The sequence below is a fragment of the Sceloporus undulatus genome, chromosome 2 (assembly GCF_019175285.1).
Source record: "Sceloporus undulatus isolate JIND9_A2432 ecotype Alabama chromosome 2, SceUnd_v1.1, whole genome shotgun sequence".
NCBI lineage: Eukaryota > Metazoa > Chordata > Lepidosauria > Squamata > Phrynosomatidae > Sceloporus > Sceloporus undulatus.
This window is the reverse complement of record NC_056523.1, coordinates 265069096-265092089: the sequence shown is the minus strand read 5'-3', so window position 1 is coordinate 265092089 and position 22994 is coordinate 265069096. Positions and strand designations below refer to the sequence as shown.

Sequence of the window (22994 nt, the reverse complement as noted above, 5' to 3'; positions counted from 1 at the left end):
GTGCTGCTTCTATTTCCTGCAAGTGATTGTTAGGAAACATAATTACACACATGCGCTTTTGAGCAGGAAGTCCTAGCGACAGCATAGCGTTATTTGCTTCCACACTTGCACATTCTCAAAAATGAAGTAATATTGGGTTCTTATTCACAGGAGTTTATCATTAATGAAGGTTGCGGCATGATCTCAACATGATATGATAATCTTCACTCAATAATATTTTAATGCTGCTACTGTTCCACATTTTACCCCAGTATGATCATCTCCTGGGTAAAGGTCTGCAAAAACAGCCTTGAGGACCCATATGTGGCATCAGGGTTGCAGTCTGCCCACTTCCACAATACAGAGACTGATCTGACTACATACAATAATAAACTGGGGAAAGAGAAACACTTTGCCACCACTGCTTTGCTGTCCTTAAAAGAGAAATCTGTCCTAACAAAGGAAAGCCTACTACTTTTTGAGCCAGTCTGTTTCTCTATAGGAGAGCACAGACCATCAGTTTGTATCATTACTGCTGAAGGGCTTAGACATTTTCCTAATGTCTAGTTGCAATCACCATACTCTGCTCCACCTTCTATGTGACAACCCTTCAGACGTTTGATGATAGCTATTATGTTGCTTCTTATTCTTTTCTCCAAGCTAAACACACACACACACCACCTTCAGAAGCCTCTACTCTTAAAGCTTGATTGAAATGGGACTTCACAATTTACAAAGAATTATATACTTTCAGCAGAAAGGGCACATCCGGCTTTAAGTGTGCAGTCATTTTCATTATCTTATAAAGACCTGAGCTACCAAAGTGTATAATTAACCTGCTGTTCTATTTAAAAAGCTAACAAAGCAGTTCACTGTTTAGAGGTATGCTTGTTATGAGTCCAACTTCAGAAACGATCCTTGAAAAACAGCACTGTATGTCCAGCAGATCAAAGGCCTATCTTCCTAAATGAAATGAAAAGCAATGCACTATATTTACAAGTTTTCTGTGTGAATTCATTGTCTGGATGCAGTAATGGGTTCAAATGCAGGTCTATAAAAAAATAGAAGATGGAAATTATGTTGGTCAGTAGGCAATCTTAAGTGGTTTTAAGATCACAGCCTCTTCTGGATAGGGTTGCACTCCCTCTAAAAGATCAGTTTGGGGCTATTCTTGGATCCACCATTGCTTCTCAAAGACAGGGTTGCTGCTGTGGCCATGAGTCCCTTTGCTTAGTTCTGAGTGGTATGCCAGAGGTTCATGCCTTAATTACCTCCCAATTAGGCTACTACAATACACTGCACATGGGCTGCCCTTGAAAAGTGCATAATGTGGCGACAAGACTATTTTCAGGTTTGCATATTAGTGACCATATAACATTGATCTTATAAGAACTGCACTGGTTTCCTAATTGCTTCCAATCTCAGTTCAAAGTGCTTGTTTTGACTTACAAGGCCTTAAATAACTTGGGCCCAGGATGTCTGAAAGACCGCATCCCCCCACATGAGTCTTTTCAAAATTTGTGATCTTCAGCTCAGGCTGCATGTTCCACTACCATACAAGTCTAGGTTGGTGCGTACAGAAGACAGGGCTTTCTTTGCAGCAACACTTTATGCATTTCTTCTGTCTTTCACTGGAGATTATAAATTCATTAATCCCAAAATATCAAGAAAGGATGCAGCCCTTGAATCTCTTGCCCTGCATCTACAGTATTTGCCAAGTTTCTTCCTCCATCTGCTTTTGCAAGTGGGAACACCCCTGCTCCACAACTGGTAAGAAAGAAGGATGAGAAATGTATTCAGAACAATAGTACACAAAGTGCCCTGCATTTTTTCGTCAAGGTGCTTGATCTTTTAAAATAGCAAGTACCATCTCTGGAACTGGATAAGAAGGTTCTTTCAACCAGCACAGATTTTGGATGGTTAAAGTCTAAACAACCATCCAGAATGCCATGCAAGTATTTTTGTGAACTCCACAACATTTCAGACTTATTTTCCCCTCACTTCCTAATTATCATACACAAATGCACACATGCCTAAACTGAAAACTAAGAGGCTGTGCAGACTGCCCCTAAAGGGTGGGCTGCAGCTGCCTCCAGCTGCACCGGATCAGCAATTGCACACCACGGCCCCAATCTGGCCTTTCCAGGGCACAAAAAGGAGCCACATAAAGCAGCTCCCTTTTGCACCCTGGAAAGGGCATGATAGTCACGGTGCTGTGGCTTTAAGTTGGTCCTTTGATGCTGCGTCATGTGGATGCAGTGCCAGTGCAGCCACACGCCCCTCAACCCTAGCATGTGACGAGGGTGGCATCATGGCAGCCTCCCATCCACACAGGGGCTGCCATGATTATGTCACATGCGCTATGTCCAAACAGCACGTACGTGACGTCTTTGCGCTGTCCCAGGCCACTTATGGCGGCCTGGCAATGGCGTAAGAAGAAGCTCCGAAATGGAGTTCCTTCTGAGTGTGCGCCTCATTCCCACAGCCACCAAACAGCTGCAGGAAGGACGCCAGGGAGAAAGGGTCCAAGTGGTCCCTTTCTCCCATGGCTCTGGCTCTTGGGGTGTCCAGGGGCATGAAGCCCCAAGGACACCCCTTTTCCAGGCCACGGAGAAGCAGCATTTTGCCGCTTCTTCATGGCCTAGAGAAGCGAAGGATTGGGGCCTCTGGGCTGCTGGTATGGCTGCTCAGGTCCCAATCCTCCGGGGAAAGGGGTGGGTGCAGGCCGCCCCAAAGGGGCGGTCTGTACCTTACCATTATATTCCATTCAACAAAATCAGCTTCCCAAGTCTCCAGCCCCTAAAAGGCACTTAAGGCATATTTGTGTGACTTAGTAAAAATGAACTAAATCAGATATTTTACATTGTTCTGTGATCCATAACAAAAAGCTGAATGGTTTCTCCATCAGTATTTTGAAGTGTTTCTCACACTACTCTTAGACCATACTTTATTACTATAGTTGGCTCAGTGTCCTATATTCCTATCTTGCAGTCAGTATCTGCAAAAAACTTTAGGGACTTGACAGAACCAATTAAGATTAAAAGATACCAAGCGTGTTGTAAATGGTTGTGGAACCAGACATTTTTGGTCAAGGAAAAGTAACAGTGAGTTACCATTATTAAGATTAACATATCAAGATAATGATAAACTTTTATGCCAATTAATTAAAACTTTCCAAGAAGCAAAACCAAACAAGCTTGCACAAATGAAACCAAAAGGGAATTAGTGTCAAATATACCTTGCTTATTTTTTGCTAAGGGTACAAACTAAACTGATGAAAGAGACTTCAAATAATTCTAATACAGTATTACTAGTATTTTTTCACCTTCATAATTTAATGAACAGTGGTTGGAATAAACAGCCTTCACTTGTAAGCCGTTCTTGGGTACATGATCAGTAGTGTTCTTTTTCTTCTGCAATAATATATGGTATGTGCTGCTGAAAGGCAAAAAGTTAATGGTCCTTTTCTAAAATAGGTCATCTTGTAAGTGAATATTTTCTATTATTAATACAGCTTATGATGTTCCTTCCCAATTTCAGTCTAAGCTGAAATGTCCTTCTTCTCTCAGTCACAGACAATAAAACCACAGTCCTCAAGGCATGCAGCTAAAATAATTACAGAAGACAGCACTGATCAGAAAGGTAGTGACATTAATTAACAAGATTAGTCACTCCTACAATCAGAGGCTTCTGTTATTCTCATCAGTCAAGGGATGTGGTCATCCAGTGATGTCTAATGTTTTTATTTTTTTTTTTCTTAATGGCAGTAGAACAAAATATGTAGCTGCCAAGCTGAATGGACACGAGATAAATGATCTGAAAAGATCACAGCTTATCATGCAATAACCAATTCATAATTAACCCCTAAAACCACCTAATTCAATATACTACCCACATTCTGAACCAGTCTCCTAGCGATGATTCCTGCAGAATATCATTCACTGGGATTGCAATACAGTGGGCCCTTCCCTTACGCAGAGGATCCATTCCACACATACACACACCACATAAGGGGAATTTTGCATATGCTCAAGGCCCATTTAAATGAATGGGACTCGTGCATGTGGCAGCGTGGCGGCGCAGCAGCACACAGGTGCACCGCCATTACCCCTTCTGTGCCATCATTACACCCTTCTTTCGGAGTGTATGCTGAAAGCCACATAAGGCGCACTCGCATATAATGCAGGCGCACTGTACAAATAAGCTGATTCAGATTTGGTATCAAACAATTAGCCTGGGAAAAATCTACAAGTAATATAGTTCTAGTAATCAAAATATTGGCAACATCCCTACTTGTAAAATGTATACCAAATAAATCAGATGGTATGTGAAATCAATTTCTCCAATTAAAATGTTGATAAGGCAGTTCTTCAAATTCTCTCCCAGCCTATCAACACTGCATTGCACTCCTGCATGAAAAACACACATTTTTTATACAATTGCTTAAAGGTAAGTCCTAGGGCCATGGTGGCAAAACTAGGGCACACATGCCCTCTCTGGCATGTGAAGCCATTTCTGAGGGCACACAGAGAAACAGGAGGGCAGGGGGAGAGTAGGAATAGGTGCACGACTGGGGAAAAACATAATAAAAAATTGACATTCACAAGAAGCTACAATGTGAAAGAAAACTACTTTTAAATGTTAGATGGTACTTAACACCAGATAAACTGGTGAAAATGAAAAATAATATGTCAGATAAATGTTGGAAATGTAAAATTAAAGGTACTTTTTAAAATCTCTGGTGGCACTGTGAAACCACTAGGAAATTTTGGAAACAAATCCACATACAAATAATAAAGATTCTACAGATTAGTTTCCCAATGGAATCATAGGCCTGTTACAGACTGCCAAAATAAAGCTGCTTCGGGTCTCTTTGGAGGTATGCTATTTAAAAGATGCATGGGTCCTAAGAGTCCGGAGGTCGCGCCAAAGCCACACTCCATTCCTAAGCACTGGAGTGCAGCTTTGGTGCAGCTTCCGGATTCTTCGGATGCATGCATCATTTAAACAGCATACCTCCAAAGAGACCCAAAGCAGCTTTATTTTACTGGATATGCTGCACCCATTAGACTCTGAAATTGAGAAGAAATTCTGGAGAATTTCAGAAATGTCTGAAAATACCATCAGAAAAAGATTGGCTTATAAAAATATATGAAACGGCTGAAATGGACAAACTAACAATTATGCTGGATAATAAATAATTGGAAAGGTATAAGGAAGACTAGAATTATGTAACAGCATTATGGGAAAAGAAATGGGAGGAAATTAATAATGACATCTTTGAATAACTAAAACAGAACCTGCAAAAAGCATTAAACAGAAAGGGAATAAAATAATAATAATAATAAATAGATCAAGGCGGTTTACAAAAATGCATAAACAATTACATAACAAATACATGACTAAAAATTCATCGCCCTACCTTAACTAAATACAGTACAGTTAAATTAATCAAAATACAGTTAAATTCTTTTTTAGTAAGATTCTTTTTCAGTAAAAAGGTAGATGGAACAGGAATATTTAAGGATTGGAGGGTCAATAGAGATAAAATCTAGATCCTAATTCAGGACAGAATTGGAACTGGTTTAGTTATTTTTTCATGGTGGGGGTTTACCAGTTTCTTTTGGTATTAGAAAGATAGATGTTAATGTACATAGATGTGTACATGTTTATGTATGGAGCATATGTATAATTTCAAGTATTTCAAACCAAATCAATTGATATATTGGTATTTAATGTAATTGATGATTATTTCTGATTTTCCTTTTTGATGTCTTCTATTCAGAGTAGTAAATTAATAGTTTGATGATAAGGATATGCTAGAACTTTATGTAGTACTGTATATCGTTTATTATGTTTAACTAATGATCAACAAGCAGTAATTTTGTATGATTACATATGATTTTATTGGATTGTCAATAGAGAGAGGGAGAGAGAGAGAATGCAACTAGCCAATCTCTGGATTTCATTTTCCTACCATAGTACATAAAAATCAAGTAGCCCTCTTGTTATATAAATTCCATCACTCCTCGCCACTGGTAGGCTGTCTAAGCCTACTGAAAAATGCCATCTTGCACCAACTAGAAGGCCACAGTCATAGCAGAATGCAAAACAAAACATGAGATTTGTTTTCTAATTATTGTTTTGCTCTTTTTGCTGAATTATGGGATTGGCGGGGTAGTAAGTGGATTAAATCAATCTCTCTAGTTTCCTTAATTTGATATAAGGATTGGGCCCTTCATACCTGCCGGTGTTTGGCTCCAAAAACCCCATGTGGAAACCAAAATCCATAGATGTTCAAGTCCCATGATATATAATGACATAGCAAAATGATATCCCTTATATAAAATGGCCAAATCAAGATATGCTTTTTGTGTTTGTGCCTCTCTCTCTCTCTCTCTCTCTCTGTGTGTGTATCCAAAAAGCAAACCTTGATACACACACACACACACACACACACACACACACACCAAGTCATAGACAGTAGAATCCATGAATGGAATCCATGGATGAATTTACCTCATATGACTTTGTGCAGACAGTCTTTTTTGGTCTCACTTTTTCAAATGGGTTATTATTATTATTATTATTAATAATAATAATAATAATAATATAACGTTGTAGATTTGCACAGCGCAGTACATAAAAGCAATAAATATAAAAGAGTAAACCTGCCTATGGCATATAATCTAGGAAATAATAGGATAATACATATAAAATACACAGCAATACAGGAAATGGTTCAATAAAACAGGCAACAAAAAAGAACATCAAATAGCAAATGATAATCACGCAATGCCTGGGAACATTTCTCTGAACAGGATGGTCTTCAACTCTGTTTTGAAGCTGGTTAAAGAAGTGATGGCTCTTGCTCGCAGGGGAAGAAGCCGAGATGGGGCAGAGGAAATCCTGGGCTGGGACAGCCGACCCTGACTACCAGAACGGAGGGCCCTAGTGGGAAGGTGAGGAGAAATAAGGTCTGATAAGTAAGGAGGGGCCAGCCCATGGAGGGCTTTAAACGTCGATAGCAGGAGCTTATACTGAATACGGAAAGGGAGGGGGAGCCAGTGAAGGGACGCCAACACAGGAGAGATGTGGTCAGAGCGGTGGGTGGATGTGATAATGCGTGCAGCTGAATGCTGGACAGAGATTAAAGGACGGAGGTGAGAAAGAGGAAGCCCAGCTAGTGGTCTCAAGTCGTGAGATCACTAGGGCATGGACCAGAATCTTGGCAGTAGAGGCGGAGAGATATGGTCGGATTTTAGCAATATTGTACAAAAGGAATCTACAAGCCTTGGCTGTGATCTGGATCTGAAGGATACACGAAAGAGAAGAATCAAAGATAAAACCAAGACTGCGGGCTTGCTGGACTAGTTGAATAGAAATGTTGTCCACAGAGACAGAAAAGGAGTGTTGAAGGGTGGACTTAGGAGGAAAGACAAGAAGCTCCATCTTGGACATGTTGAGCTTCAAACGCCGATGGCGCATCCACTGCGAGACAGCTGTGAGGCAAGACGAGACTTGCTGTTCAAGCCTTGGAGAAAGGTCAGGGGTGGAAAGATACAACTGGGTGTCATCAGCATACAGGTAGTAGGAAAAACCAAAAGAGCTAATGAGTTTTCCTAAGGACAGTGTGTAGAGAGAAAACAGAAGGGGACCCAGAACAGAGCCCTGGAGAACTCCAACAGATAAGGGAACAGGAGAAGAAGTCTGACCCCCTGTGACCACTGCAAAAGATCTGCCAGACAAATAAGATCTAAACCAGTCGAGAACAAAGTCTGAGAACCCAAGGTCAGAAAGTATGTCAACTAGGAGACAGTGATCAACGGTGTCAAAGGCTGCAGACAAATCAAGAAGGATGAGAACAGAATAAAGGCCATTAGCCTTGGCCCGTAAAAGGTCATTCGAGATCTTAGTGAGAGCTGTCTCTGTAGAATGCCTTGGGTGAAAACCAGACTGAAAGGGATCGAGAATGAAGTTGGCTTCAAAAAACTTAAGACAGCTAGAATAAACAACCCGTTCCAAAACCTTAGAAAAAAAGGAAAGAAGAGAAATCGGACGATAGCTAGACAAAGAGGAGGGGTCAAGAGAAGGTTTTTTCATAATTGGGGAAATGAGAGCATGTTTAAAGTCCGAAGGGAAGGAGCCTGTAGAGAGAGAGATTGAAGATATGGAGAAGGGAGGGCAGAAGGGAGGGAGCTATAGAGATTAGAAGACGAGTAGGAATTGGATCAAGAGAACAAGTTGCAGGTTTGGAAGAGTTCAGAAGTGTAGAGAGTTCATCCAAAGAAGCAGGTGGAAACACAGAAATTTTTTAGGTGAGGGCGATAGAAGATTATGAGCAGAAGAAGAATCGGGAGGGATTATCTCAGAGTGAATAGTGGTAATCTTTGAGATGAAATAATTAGCAAAGTCATTAGGAGAGAATGATGAAGAGACAGGAGAAGAGGGAGGTTTAAGCAAAGTATGAAATCTGTTTGTGTTTATGAAAGGAAGAAAATTACTTTCTGCAATGATTTATGTATTAAATATATCTGTAAGTAAAAAAAAAAAAAACCCTTGCCACTGTTTGTGCAGACCAGGTGGAGGTTTCAGATGAATGTGGAAAGCGAAGATTTGCAAATAAATGCTTTGTGCTAAACAGCTATGAAATGAGTGAACAGTGAAGTCTGATAAACCAGAGGCATTTTGATATAAAATATTATTCCACAATCCCTTTATGACCTGTGAACTTTTCATCCTAATCATGGTAGCACTTTGTCTGTGCCTCAGAGATATGGCCAGCCTTGACATTTTTCCTCATGTCAGTCATGACCATCTCACCAGAAGAGATTTATTAAATTTAACTTTTGAGATTTGTCAGTCAAAGAGAGAAAGAAAAGTCTTTGAAATACCTCATTCATAATTCACAAAGAAAGGCTTCCTTGGCTTAGAGAGAATTAATGCACTGACTAATGTGTTAGATGGCGGGAATAAGCTTTGCATGTTATGAGGGATTTTTTAGTCCTCCCTAATTAAGTCCCTAATGGATATGTTTACAAGACATCACTGCTTTTTTGAAGTAAGCTTTTCAGAAGATAGGTCTACTTTGTCAGTCTTGTGCTGGACAGGGTAAAATTATGCAAACATAGTTTTTTCAGTGCTTTCTTTAACATTCCATAATTTGACAATGATAAACACTACAAGATAATACTTTGTGTTTCTTCTGAGACAAATTTACTGTAATTATTCAACAGATAGATCTCTGTCACTGGACAGTTCTATGAAAGCACTTGTCATTTTAAGATGTTCTGGTGATTTTTTGAGTAATATTATTTAAAAGTTCTTAGTTTTTAAAAGCTCTCCTAGACATCATGTTTACTATGTAACAAATATCCCTCCATGGTTATTCATTGATATCTTCTCTTTGAGGTAACCATGCAAATAGCATTGACAACATTAATTGTATCCCCTATCCCTGACAAATTTCCAAGATTTTTTCCCCCCAAACATCAGAATTATTGGGTTGCTCTGATTAACCATCACCCTTCTCTGGCCACACTTCTTTTCTTTTTAAAATCAGGTTGTGGAATCCTGTCTCAAAAGAAGGAGAAGGAAGATAAATAAGTGTGGTCAGGAGAAGTGGGATCTAGAAGGAGAATGAGTACAAGGGGAAAAGAAGAAAGGGAAAGGAGGGCAAACAAGAAGATAAATGGAATCAGAAGAACTGAAGAAACAGGGAAGGAGAGAGACAACGTAAGATAGAAGAGGTGGGAGAAGATGCAACAAAAAAATGTAGGGAGAAGGAAAAACAGAGGAAAAGGAGGAGGGGGATGAAGAGAGAGAGAGAACGCGCAAAGAGAAGACAGTAGCCAAGAGGGGAGGAGGGGGAAATGACAAGAAACGGAGAGAGAGAAACGAGACTAGGAAGCAAGGGGAAATAGGAGTGTATCAGGAGTAGTGGGAGGAGGAAAACAATCCAGGAAGCCAAGTAGAGAAGCATGAAAAACATGAGGGGGGAAAAAAGAAAAATCAAAATGTAGAAGATTTTATATTGGGTTTCTGCCATTCCTCCCATCATTTAGTGGACAACTATCTGCCATCTTCAGTTGCTCTCCCAAATGTCTCTAGGGTCCATGGAGATTATCACACACAGGCGGGATAGGGATGGGATCACTCCCCCATCCTTATCCCATCCATGACAGTGATCACACGAAAGCCTTTCATAATGTACTGCTGATCCTGTCATTATCCTGTCATTGAAGCAGCATTGCATTAACATGAACTCTCATTAATGCAAAATGCCGGGCAATGCCACTTGAATGATGAGACAATGACAGGATCAGTGCAGCATAATTCTAAACACTTTCGCATGATCGCTGTCACTCATGTTTTCTGGATGGGATAATGTCCAGATAAGCATGATGTCTGAAAGTCCTTCCCATATTTGCACAGAAAGGACAGGACAGGACAGGGATGGGACAATGTGGTCCTATCCCCCATCCCCCAAGTGATAATCTCCCATGCCTTTGCAAATCTGCAGGTAGCTGCAAGTTGGGCATTCTGCCTTACAATACACTGATACATCCATTGGGCCACAGGAGGCAGGTTAGGGACCCCTTGCTTCCACCTACATGGAAGGGAAAGCTTGTTGGAGGGATGGTGGAAGGCTGCATCATTCCCACTTTTGATATAAGGGTTCATAGCAGTAACATTATCAGAGATCTCCACAGTGTTGACATTGATCTGGGTCACATATGTTAGGAGACCAGCTCAATGATCTGCATGAGCACATCCACAGAACCTGACTCAACATGTTCTCATTTACTTGTTTGTTTTTGTGTGTCTTCAAGCTGTTTGCAATTTATAACCCTAAAGGCAACCCTGTCACTTTTGGGAGGAAAATATTTGTTTGGAGGGGTTGACATTGCCTTCCTCTGAGATTAAGAGAGTTTGACTTGCCCATTGGCTGAATGGAGATTTGAATCCTGGTCTCCAGAAGTCCTAGTCCAAAATTCATAGCTCTACATTACACTGGCTCACTTTTGTTTAAGGAATATGACCAAATTCAAGAAAACCCCACACAACCCATCTAGCCTCCTGTCAGTCGAGAAATTTCCTTGCTTCTTAATGCATTACATGAATTAGGAAGGGGGAGGGAGTTTTAGGAAATACAACTTAATCTTAATTCAAAATACAATTACAGTGGTACCTCGGGTTACGAAATTAATTCGTTCCGCGGCTAATTTCGTAACCCGAAAAACCTTCGTAACCTGAATTGCCATAGGCGCTAATGGAAAAAAATAGCTCTCTGCTGCCCTCCGGTGGCGAAATAGCGCCAAGGTTTTTTCGTAACCCGAAAAAACCTTCGTAAGCCGAAACAATAAATCCCTATGGGATTTTTTCGTATCCCGAAAAATTCGTAAGCTGGGTAATTCGTATCCCGGGGTACCACTGTACGATGAAAACACTGGAAAGAAGCTAACGAACCAACAGAGAAACCTCTTCAGGAAAGTACTCTGGAATCAGAACTTCCTAAGAGTCCAGGATTGGTACTCAGCGCTCTGCCCAGGTCTGAAGCAAGATTGAAATGGGTCAAAATAATCTATCTCTGTCTCAGCACTCATGGAGCTGTCCTTTTTAAGCATTTTGCTCACAGAGGGGATATCTGGAAGCCGTTATAACAAGGAACTCATGTACTTACTGTAACAAGATTGGTTAACAGTCTGGCTGCAACATTTGGACCTGCTGAACTTCCTAAAGACTTTCCAAAGATATATATGACTTGTTACAGTAATCCAAGCAGGATGTGACTAAGTCATACATCAGCATAACCAGATCAGTTATCTCTGGAAATGGGAGTAGCTGGTATACTAGTTTTCTTTACTGGCATCACTGTCATATGGTAGGCCTGAAAACATTCTCTCATCAGTGTTAATGATATTTTCTTGGAGACTTCTACCACTTGTGCACAAGCTGTTTTCCAGTTTGCTTTATCACCGGTAGCTTGTCAAAATACAACAGGGTCTAGGGTGGATCAGTTTATCTCATCCCCAGCCACTGCAGGAGGGAGAAGCAGTTACAGCAAATTCAAATACAAATCATTAGTGATTTAATAAGATTAAATCACTACACACACATCTAGCTCTAGAACTTTATCTCCCACTCTATCAGCAAAGTCTTGATTGAAAGATTACCTGCGGAATGTATTGGATGACTGATGTACTGAAAGAGCAGCATCATTGTCCAGGTGGCCATTAAGTCTTGAGATATGCCCCAGCCACAAATTTTGAATCCTGCTATAGCAAAGCAGAGTTATAAAATCATAGAGTTAGAAGACGCCACAAGGGCTATCCAGTCCAACCCCCTGCCATGCAGGAACTCAAAATCAAAGCTGTATATACTCTTTGTAACTGATCCCAGTCTACAGTCTGGCTGAAATATTTTGGACCAGCTAACATTTATAGACACTTTTCAGAGGCCACATAAAGAAAAGCCCTTTCACACTACACATTTATATCACTATGATTCCACTATGAGTAATCCACAGCAACCAACAACCAAGTGTGCTCTTCCATCCGATAGGTTGAAGCCCTTGGCGAAAGATTTTATGTGGTACCTTCCTATCCAGGTTCAAGATTAATCCAGCTCTGAATGCTACTTGGGGGGATACATTAGGGCTAATATCATAGCCCAAACCAAACAGCACTTTTAACTGCCAGGCCATGGCCTATGGGACCCTGGGGATTTTAGTGTGTTGGGGTACTAGAGCTTTCTGCCTGATAATTCTCAATATCTCTCCCTAAACTGCAAATGCCATGTTTCCAAAAGATGGAACCACAGCAGTTGCAGTGTAAATAAAGTGGTAAAACTGTAGTGTGAAAGATATCTGTGTTATAGTAATCCAAATGAGATGCAACTGATGCATGTATCACATGAATCCTGCGGTCTGTAGTGTGGTGAGACGTTGGAGTACTCTGACTGAGAATCATAAATGCTCCTTCCTAAACTGCCAACCCCAGGATTCCATAGGATGAAACTATGACAGTTAAAGTGAAATAATAGCACTATCATTGTTTACTGTGAAAGGGCCTAAGATCTGACATCTCCAGCAACTGGTGCAAGGAATATTGCCAGCCTCAGTTTTGTAAGACTTTCTGCCAGCAGGCAAAGGAATTTTTTGTTCAGTCAGGCCTTTGGTCCATATACTGACATGTTTTGCTGTAAGTGGTTTTAACTCCATATTGATTTTAATTGTGTTTTTTCTTCTCTTTATGTTGTTTGCCTTATATTGCCTTACATTTAATTGGATGATGGTGGTGATGATTAGGTGCCTTGAGTACCATTGGGTAGAAAGACAAATTACAAATTAAACAAACAATTCAAAGTAAATGTGTTGTGGCATCTCAAAAACTAACAAGTTTTATTTGGCATAAATTTCGTCAGATACAAGAAAAATAAATAATTTGGAACTTGGGTGCTGAACATTGTAGGGTATTTAGAAAAGAATGGGAGGATCACTGAAAAACAAGAGGGGTTTTCAGCATGCTCATCATTTGGAGACATATATAAAACATTAAAAAACCTAAAGAGTCAAAAATCTTCAAGAACACCAAAATGAGACTGAGCTTGTTCATTGGCCAGAGATGCTGAGGGAAAGGGTGCAAAAGGGGCATCGCTGATCCTGATCAGGAGCATTCAGTACTGCAGTATTTTTGCAGGTCTCACTTGTAGATGTTCCAAATGAGATACAGAATGCCTTGCTAAAGTGGGTTTCATGTAAGAGGCAAAATAGGCAGAATTTGGTACATTTGGATATATTTGACACAAATCCCAATTCTAAATAGATTTTAATAATGAAGAATCTTTCCTCACTCCTTAAATGTGTCATACCTATCACTATTCTATTGTGCTAAACAGTCTCGAATCATAACAATCCAAAGTTTTGATTACTAAACTATTAAAGCACATATGCTGCAGGAAAAAAGGAACTTGCAATGTAAAGCTGTTCAAGCACTGTATATACTTGTTGATCACTAGATGGCAATACAGTATCACCCATGAATGTCCGGTAGCTATCACATGCCTTTAAAAGTGCACATTTTACGCAAGGATAAATGCATTCATCTTTTACACTTTATTGAAAAGCCATCATTTCCAAACTTAACAAACAAATAGATTATAGGGTTGGCCACTTTTGCTCTGGAAAACACTCTTTGCTATTCCTGGGTTTTGAAGAACAGGTCTTAGACAAATCCCTCACATTGACAACTCAATTAAGTCCTGTCATGATGATTGGAAACTGTCTTCACAACTGCTTAAATTAATCTGCATAGTTATTAAAATGCCAAGGCACAGAGGAATATTCATCTTCATCACTCAAAAATATGATCAGTAAAATACATGTATTAATAACCTGAGACTCCAAGTAACTATGCTTTCAATTCTGATGAAGAAAAAAAAGTGAAACGCATAAGCCTCATGCCTGATGACTTTACCCATAGGTATTTCATATACATGCACTCGCACATTGAAGGCAATGGTCACTTCCAATATCCAGTGTCTTTGCATACTGTAAAACATACATGACTGCTCATCTCACACATGGGATTTGTAGATTAGTTGGCACAGAATGGAAATGTTCCCTTTGGCAGAGAAACGGAAACAGAAATGAGCTCTAAGACCAAAACAATTAGAAGATTTACCAGAAATTACTGATTCCAGTGGAACTTTATGTAAAGTGTTACAGAATTACTGCTAGGAATGCAAACTGTGGCTAGGACTTTCCATGGGGTAGTTTTGTTTATGTGTTGCAACAAGAAACAAACTCTTGTGGTATCTTAAAGAATAAACAAGTTTTATTTAGCCAAACTACAGGAAATGAGATTCCACCTAAACATCAGGAAAAACTCCCTGATGGTAAGAGTTGTTTGATAGTGGAATACAGTACACTGCCTCAGAGTGTACAAATGCATCTGAGGAAGTAGACTGTAGTCTATGAAAGCGCATGCTGCCAATTTCTTTCTTTCAGTGAGTCTCAAAGGGGCTACAAGATCAATCCACATATTGATTCTACAGACTTAACATGGCTATATCTTTGAATTCAAGATTTACTCAGAGTAAGCTTTAGCAGACTGCTGGGGCCCACCAGACGCACCTGACAAAGTGGGCTGCTTCAGAACCATGGTCCACTAATGGTCCTGCCATGTGTAACTGTTTGTTGTTGTTGCTGTTGTTGTTGTGTGCCCTTAAGTTGCTTCGGATTTACAGTGACCCTAAGGCGACTCTATCACAAGGTTTTCTTTGTAGGTTTCTTCAAAAGAGGATTGTCATTGCCATCCCCTGAGGCTGAGAGAGTGTGACTTGCCCAAGGCCACCCAGTAGGTTTCCATGACTGAGCTAGGATTTGAACCCTGGTCTCCAGAGTCAAAGTCCAACACTCAAACCATTACACTACATGGCCCTCTGCGGTAACTGCTGTGCTTATATGTGGGAATGGGGGCTGATGGGGTGCTCTGTCCAACTGGTGATTCTGGGAAGGAAAAAAAAGATGTTATCATCAGCCACCAGGGATAATGAAACGTCTGGAGGATGAAATTATGAACTGCAAGTTACCAAGGTCGTTTTTGTGGGAAGCTGAAGCTTGGTTTGTGTTGCGGGGGAGAGAATCAGGGGCAAGGCCTGGGAAGACACACTGCTTTGAAGTGCGGACAAAATGGAAGGAAGCTTTTTGTAAATGGTGAGATGTTTGGACTCTTAAATATAACGTCCCTTGGAACACCCCTTCAGTCCTGACAACGATTATGTACTGCCATCAGGGTGACCAGTCATCCTCCTTTTCCATGAAACACCCTGCATTTCAACCGTCTGTCTAGGAGGAATTCCAAAATGTCCTCCATTTTGAGCATGAGTTTGTGCTAAAAAGTGTTTTTAGCTTTTATTTGGTAATGTCCGCCATTTGTCTTGAACGTCCTATACTTTGTGGTGCCTTGTCCTCCTTTGCGTCTAGGACATCTGGCCACCCTGACTGCTTGCTGAACAAAGCTTTTCAGCAGGTTTACGCCAGTGTTTCTCAACCTTCCTAATGCTGCGACCCTTTCATACAGTTCCTCATGTTGTGGTGACCCCCAAAATTATTTCCTAAGACCATCAGAAATATGTGAAAGGATCGTTTGACCCCCAAAGGGCTTGCGACCCACAGGCTGATTTACACTGTAGAAATAACGCAGTTTGGTACCACTGTAACTGCCATGGCTCCATCCTACAGAATCCTGGGGTCTGTAGTTTTGTGAGGCACCACCAGCACTCTTTAGAAGAGAAGGCGAAAGACCTTGTAAAACTGTAAATCCCAGGATTTGAGGATAAAGCTACAGCAGGAATAATCAAGTTTGAGACTGCTTTAAAAAGCCCTGGCTCAGTGCTACTCTGGAGACCTGAGTTCGAATCCTGGCTCGGCCATGGAAGACCCCAGGGTTGACTTTGGGCAGGTCACACTCTCTCAGCCTCAGGAGGCAATTCTGATGAAGAAAGCTGCCAAGAAAATGCCATTAGAGACTCCTGTTAGGTGCGTCACCATAAATCAGAAACAACTTGAAGACATACAACAACAACAACAACACAAGGGTGGGTTTTGTGAGGTTTCCCCCCCTATTTCTGGACAACCCACACGGTTCTTAGGACTCTTCCCACGCACTCCTCCAGAGGAGAAGAAAGAAGGACGGAAAGATATCCAATGAATATACATTTTTATATGTGTGTAAATGTTCAATTCAGCGTAACTGATGAAAATGTGATTTGTAGTTTCCTTTGTTCAAAATGCTATAAAAGCTTTGTTCTCTTTGAACTCGAGGTCCCAGAATTTGGAATAAGAATTTCCTCTGGGAACAATGCCGCAGATAAATAAACTGTATGTTTCCTTTCCAATCGACTCCTTGGGTGTCCCTGCTGAATTCTGGGTTTAAGATAATCAATAATAACAACAGCTCTGGTGCCACAACGAACTACACTTCCCAGAATTCCACAGCACTGAGCCAGGGCTGTCAAAAGCGGAGTCAAAGATTGGATTATGATTTCTGCAGAGGAAATAAAATGGCCGAATTGGCGGCGCTGCAGTTCCACCCGTCCGCCGGCAGAGGGCGCGCGGCACGCAGTCCCCTGCGGAGCGTCACGTGACCAGCTGACAGCGCGGCCCTACCTGCCTGACTCACCCGCAGCGGCTGCACTCCGGCCTCCTGGCGCTGAGTTCCACGGGGAGCTCCCAGAGGCCCTCGCAGCCTTCGCTCTCCGGCTCTGAGGGACCGCTGGCCCTGGCAGTGCCTCTATGGCCCGCCTTCTCCTCCTCCTCCTCTCGCTCTCCTGCTGCGCCCGCTGCCGGCCTTTCTTCCTCCATGGCTTCCTATGCTAGCGGGGATTACTGGGAAGGGGCGCTAGGACCCAGCAGACAACTTGTCGGGATGGGCAGAAAGTAGACGCCTATCAGCTCCCTCTCTCTATGCCGCGTCACGTGATGGAACGTGGCTCCTCCTTCTTCCTCAAGCGCAGCCAATCAGAATGCGACGTGAAGAGACATGGGGGGGCTGCACTCAAACTGCAGAAATAATCCATAAACAGATAAAGGAATTTTCCATAAGATGATACAATACTAAATACAAATACTATTGTCCCCTTTATATTATTATTATTATTATTATTATTATCATCATCATCATTTATTTATATAGTGCCCACCATCTACATCAGTGGTTCTCAACCTTATGGACTTCAGTTCCCCTAATTCCTGACTATTGGTCAAGTTGGCTGAGGCTACTGGGATCTGTAGTCCCAAACCAAATGGAGGACCAAAGGTTGAGAACCACTGATCTGCATGGTGCTTTAACTGCCCTGGCTCGGTGCTATGGAATTCTGGGGATTGTAGTTTTGTGAGACATGTAGCCTTCTCTGTCAGAGAGAACTCTAGTGCCACAGCGAACTACAAATCCCAGGATTCCCTAGCCTTGGACAATGGCAGTTAAAGTGGTGCTGAACTGGATTATTTCTGCAGTGCGGATGCAACCTCCTCTCCTGTGTCCCTTCACATCGCTTCTTAATCCAATTTAGCACCACTTTAACTGCCCTGGCTCGAGGTAGGGAATTCTGGGGATTGTAGTTTGTTTCGGCACCAGAGCTCAACAGGACAGAGTCCATGCTCTCCAGTTGCCCCAAATTGGTAGGGAGTCAGGGCAGCCCTGGTTAATTCTCTGTCCCCCCACTTATTCAGCTGCTTTTAAAAAGGTCCAGTCTCTATCCTCCCACTCCCTTTTGTCCTCACCTTACTTCACTTGCTGCAAACTGAGTTCAAAATGCAACAGGATTTTCCCCTCACTTAACTCAGTGGAGAGGAGGGCAGAGTCTGCTCTTCCCTGTCGTCTCAGGCAAAAGCAAAGTGCTGAAGCATCTCCAGCTTATGTGTACCTCCTTCTTAATAACTTTTGCCCCTTTGATCACATTCTCTTTTTGCTTCCCTGATTTTCAGCTGAAATGTTGGAGAGTATTAGCCTGTCCTGCTGCATAGTTGAGATACATCAAGGGGGTGTTCCAAAATGCTTTCTTCTGTGGTGTATTGCAGGGGTAGGGATTTTGCAAATGGGATATCATTCCATATAAAGCCCCATAGGAGTGAATACTTGTTTACTCTTGCTTACAGAAAAATATGGTGCACTGTTTTTCTGTGGATTTACTGAGATTTAAAAAATAGCCCCTTCTAGCCTAGTATTGTCTACTCTGGCTGGCAATGACATTCCAGGCGCTTCGAGTCACTTTGGAGGTATGGTATTTCAATGATGCATGCGTCCTAAGAGTTCAAAAGCCACACCAAAGCCACGCTCCTGTCCTAAGGACTGGAGTGCAGCTTTGGTGTGGCTTTTGGACCCTTAGGACTCATGCATCATTGAAATACCATACCTCCAAAGTGACTCGAAGCAGCTTTATTTTGGCCTGTCTGTAACAGGCCATTGTATGTGGGACTTTCTCCATGCAGGACTTAACCACAGTGCTACTACAACTCTCCCTCAGTATATTGCCTTCTAATGGACCAACATGTGAGGGCATGGGTGGGGACATATCAGTTAGCCACAGTCATGCATACCAATTTTCCCTGACATATGCCATTTGTACATACAGCACAAACGCTTCCAGGGAGATTTCATATGTACAGTTCTACATGGGAATGCTTTCAATTTAGATCACATACATATAACTGTTTGCATGAAAAATATCTACTTACAGATACGTACTTTGTACATGTGGGTAATAAGGCCAGCTGGCAGGCACATCAGGGATGAGGCTTGTTGGTATGACGATTTCTCTTGTCACACCGTGGCCCAACACCATGGAATACTTCAGAACTGAATCTGAATGTTTTACATTGTAGTACAAACCAATTCTCTGTTCCAGCATCTGGTTTTCAGCTTCAATCTATGTTAAAAATTAGCTAGTAATTGCTATCCTGTCTGAATGCAAACCAATGAGATCTGTGATGGATCCTATACTGCGCTTAAGCACAATCAAGTGGAGATGACAGTGCTCTTGGACATATCCTGCTCTGCACTATTGTAGGATTTGGAACTGGTCCCATTCAGGAAATAAAGCTATGCATACTTACCACTGAAGTATAGATCTTACTGCTGATTAAACATCTCCAGGAATCTTCCATAAGCTGATACAATACTAAAAAAAATACTACTGTCCCCCCTTCTACTGATCTAGGGAAAAACGGTATACAAATAAAATATTTTATTTATTTATTTAGTGCCATTCATCTACACAGTGCTTTACCTTCTACTCTTTATTAGCAAAAACACATGGTTATATCACTATGGTAAATGCAAATAATCACACTTTTTTCAACCTAATATTTATTGCTTATAAAAACTAAAAGCTTTAGTAGAGCAAATAGAATGTATTTGATACTAAAGTCAAGTCAGCTCAAGTAACTGTAGGTGCAGAGTGTGAAATATTAGTAATGGTAAAGCAAACTGCAAGCAGAATGTCCCAGATGCAATCCCTTGCATTTCCAGGAAGGCCTGAGAAAAAATCCTGCCTGGAGAGCTGCTGCCAGTTAGGTATCAACCACAGTGTAATAGATGAGACCAGCCTTTCTGAAACTTTTTACCATGGAAGAACCCTTGAAATAATTTTGGGCTGCTGGGAGCCCCTGTATAAAAATTGTATTTAGAGCTAAATACACTTTTTCTCCCAAATCACGATTTATTGTAAAGCCCCTGGTGACTTGTCACAGAACCATAGGGTTCCAAGGAACCCTGATTGAGAAAATGAGATCTAGATGGAGCAGTGACTTTATTGTAAGACAGCTTCCTGTGTATTACTAATATTAGCATATAAACATCCCCTTTACCCCAAAAGTCATACTCTGGCTTCACGCCCAAGGACTTTGTGTGCTGAAGTATAATGTGTCAACATGGCCAGGGAGGTACTACTATGTTTTCAATACAAATAGTGTCAAACATTGTGAGAGGTGACATGGAATAAAATTACGGAAGTGCTCTACACTCATGTGGGTTGAAAACAGAAACTAAAATCCACAAGTGAGACATGCAACAAAATGTTGCAGGGTGGAATGCTGCTTTTCAAGACTGAAGCCACTCCATTCCATCCCCCATTCTTCTTTCCCACAGCATGCCATGGCCATTGAAACTGGTCTGACATAGCATTGATATTTTATTTTTCTGGTACTGTATATACTATTTTTGAAACCGAGGACTTCACTTTTCTGAATATTTCTTAATATAATTTGGGAAACAATTGTTTGATGGAAATGTTGCTGATACAGTGGAAAGTCCCTGACTTCACAATGCTTCTCTTCTGCATTTTCACTGAAGCGTTTGGTTTGTTACCAAAAATACCAGTAGTTCATACCATATAATGACAAAAATCTGTACGTTTATTGTAATCATAAAAGGGAACTTTAAAAAAAACATAATAGCTGTGCAGCTTCATTTTTTTTAGTACTGAAGAGCAACAAAAACTGAAGTACCAGTGTGCTTATGTTCACGGTACAGTCACAGGACATACAAAGCTGGTACATCCTCCCTTTTTCATACCAGGCTCGAATCAAACTAGAAGACAGTAATGACTATGGGTACGGTTATTAACCAGACTTACATAGAATTAAGTTGAAATTAGTGGAACTACACCCTGAGTAAACATGGTTAGATACTTAAGAACAGCTTTGCTAGATGAGATAAAAATTCCTATCTAGTCCAGCATGCTGTTCACAGTGGCCAACCAGTTGTCTCCAAGCACGACCAACATCCAATACCATGACTCTCTCACCTACACTCCACAGAAACTAGTATACAGGGACATACTGGCTGATATTTGTATAGCCATAATAACTAGTAGGCATTCAGAGTCTTGTCCTCCATGAATTTTCTAATCCCATTTTAAATCTGCCCAAGTTGGTGGCCACTGTTACGTTTCCTCATTTAAAAAAAAAAAATCAATAGTTAACTATGTGCTGTGCAAAATAGCTTTTGTGATGATCCAAATAATAATGTGTCCAAGGTAAATCAAAGGAATACAGTTGCTTCACTAATAGTGTTTGATGGGAACATCATCATCATATAATAACACTAGCAATACCAATAATTCATAAAGCCAAGCAATTTCTAGCCATTTGGAAATTTTGGCTACATCTTCAATTCAAACTGAAATGTGATATTGTAATCGGGGTGTAAAGAAGGTATGGAAAATTTAAGAATGAGTTGAATCATAGAACTGGATGGTGCCATGGGCAATTGAGTCCAATCCCCTGCTCAGTGCAGGATCTCCAGCTAAAACATCCCCAGTCGGTAGCTGTTCAGCCTCTTTTTGAAGAGGAGACCCCACTGCCACTGTAGGCAACTGGTTTCATTGCAAACTGCCCTTACTGTCGAGATGTTCCTTCTGATCAATCAAAATCTACTCTCTTGTAACTTCAGGCCATTAGACCTGGTCCTACCCTCGGTGGCAGCAGAGAACAAAACTGCCACCTCCTTTCTGTGGCAGCCCTTGAAGTATTTAAAGAATATAATCAAATAACCCGCCCCCCATCTTTTCCTTACCAAGCTGAACAAGCCCCTTAAACCTCACCTCCTATGTTTTGTATTCCTTATCATCCTTGTTGCTGGTCTCTGACCCTGCTCCAACTTGTCTATGTCCTTAAAATGAGGTGCCCAGAACTGAATGAAGTACTCCAGATGAGACCTGACCAGTGCAGAATAGAAGGGGCCTCTTCTTGCCTCTGCTTGGAAACTATCCTCCTACTAATGCAGGCTAAGATAGCATTTGCCTTCTTTGTTGCAGAATCAAAACTCATATTCAGATTATGATCAACAGTAATCCAAAAGTCCTTTTCACATGTAGTACTGCTGAACCATGTATCCTCCATCCTATACCTGTGCATTTGTCCTAAATGTAGAATTTTGCATTTATCTCTATTGAATTTAATTGTACAGTATTAATTTCTGGCCAATTTTGTAGTTTCTCATGTTCCTTTTGAAATTTTTTTCCAATGTAGTAGCCACCCCTCCCGGTTTTGTATCATCAAAGGGAGAAATAGACATATAATTGAACAAAAGAGAGATTTAATTCTTGCTAATTCGTTTTGCTTTTCCTTCATATTCTGCTGCCTTCTGGGCCAAACACAGCTTGAAAGCAAAGGAGAACATGTAATAAATCCTGATGTGAAGGAGAAATTAAGTCTCATGATGTTGGGTTTTTTGAAGTTTTATATCAAAGGTTAGCCCAGTATGTTTCATCTGAGAAATATTTATAGAGCTTTCACTGACTGTTAAAAGGATAAAAGACAATATACAACAAGATAAGAGCTGGACGAATACAGAAGTTGCATGTGCACATATGCCTTATGTTTATTTATATGTAAAATGGAATACACAAAATTTAATACAGTATGCCCAATAAAATGCATAAATGGCAAACAGAAAACTGTATAATTAAAAAAAAATAAAGACCAACCTGCAGGTATTTCACAAAGATGT

General features: G+C 40.9%; 1 protein-coding gene across 1 annotated transcript in view; it reads right to left on the bottom strand.

The window, feature by feature from the left end:
- DTWD2 (DTW domain containing 2) overlaps window positions 1-17424 on the bottom strand; it is a 119066-nt gene extending 101642 nt beyond the window's left edge. The window contains exon 1 of the mRNA XM_042453812.1: window positions 17166-17424. Coding sequence (XP_042309746.1) covers window positions 17166-17347 — 182 coding nt within the window. The 5' untranslated portion in view covers window positions 17348-17424. The remainder of the gene's footprint in view (window positions 1-17165) is intronic.
- Between the last annotated feature and the right edge of the window lie 5570 nt (window positions 17425-22994).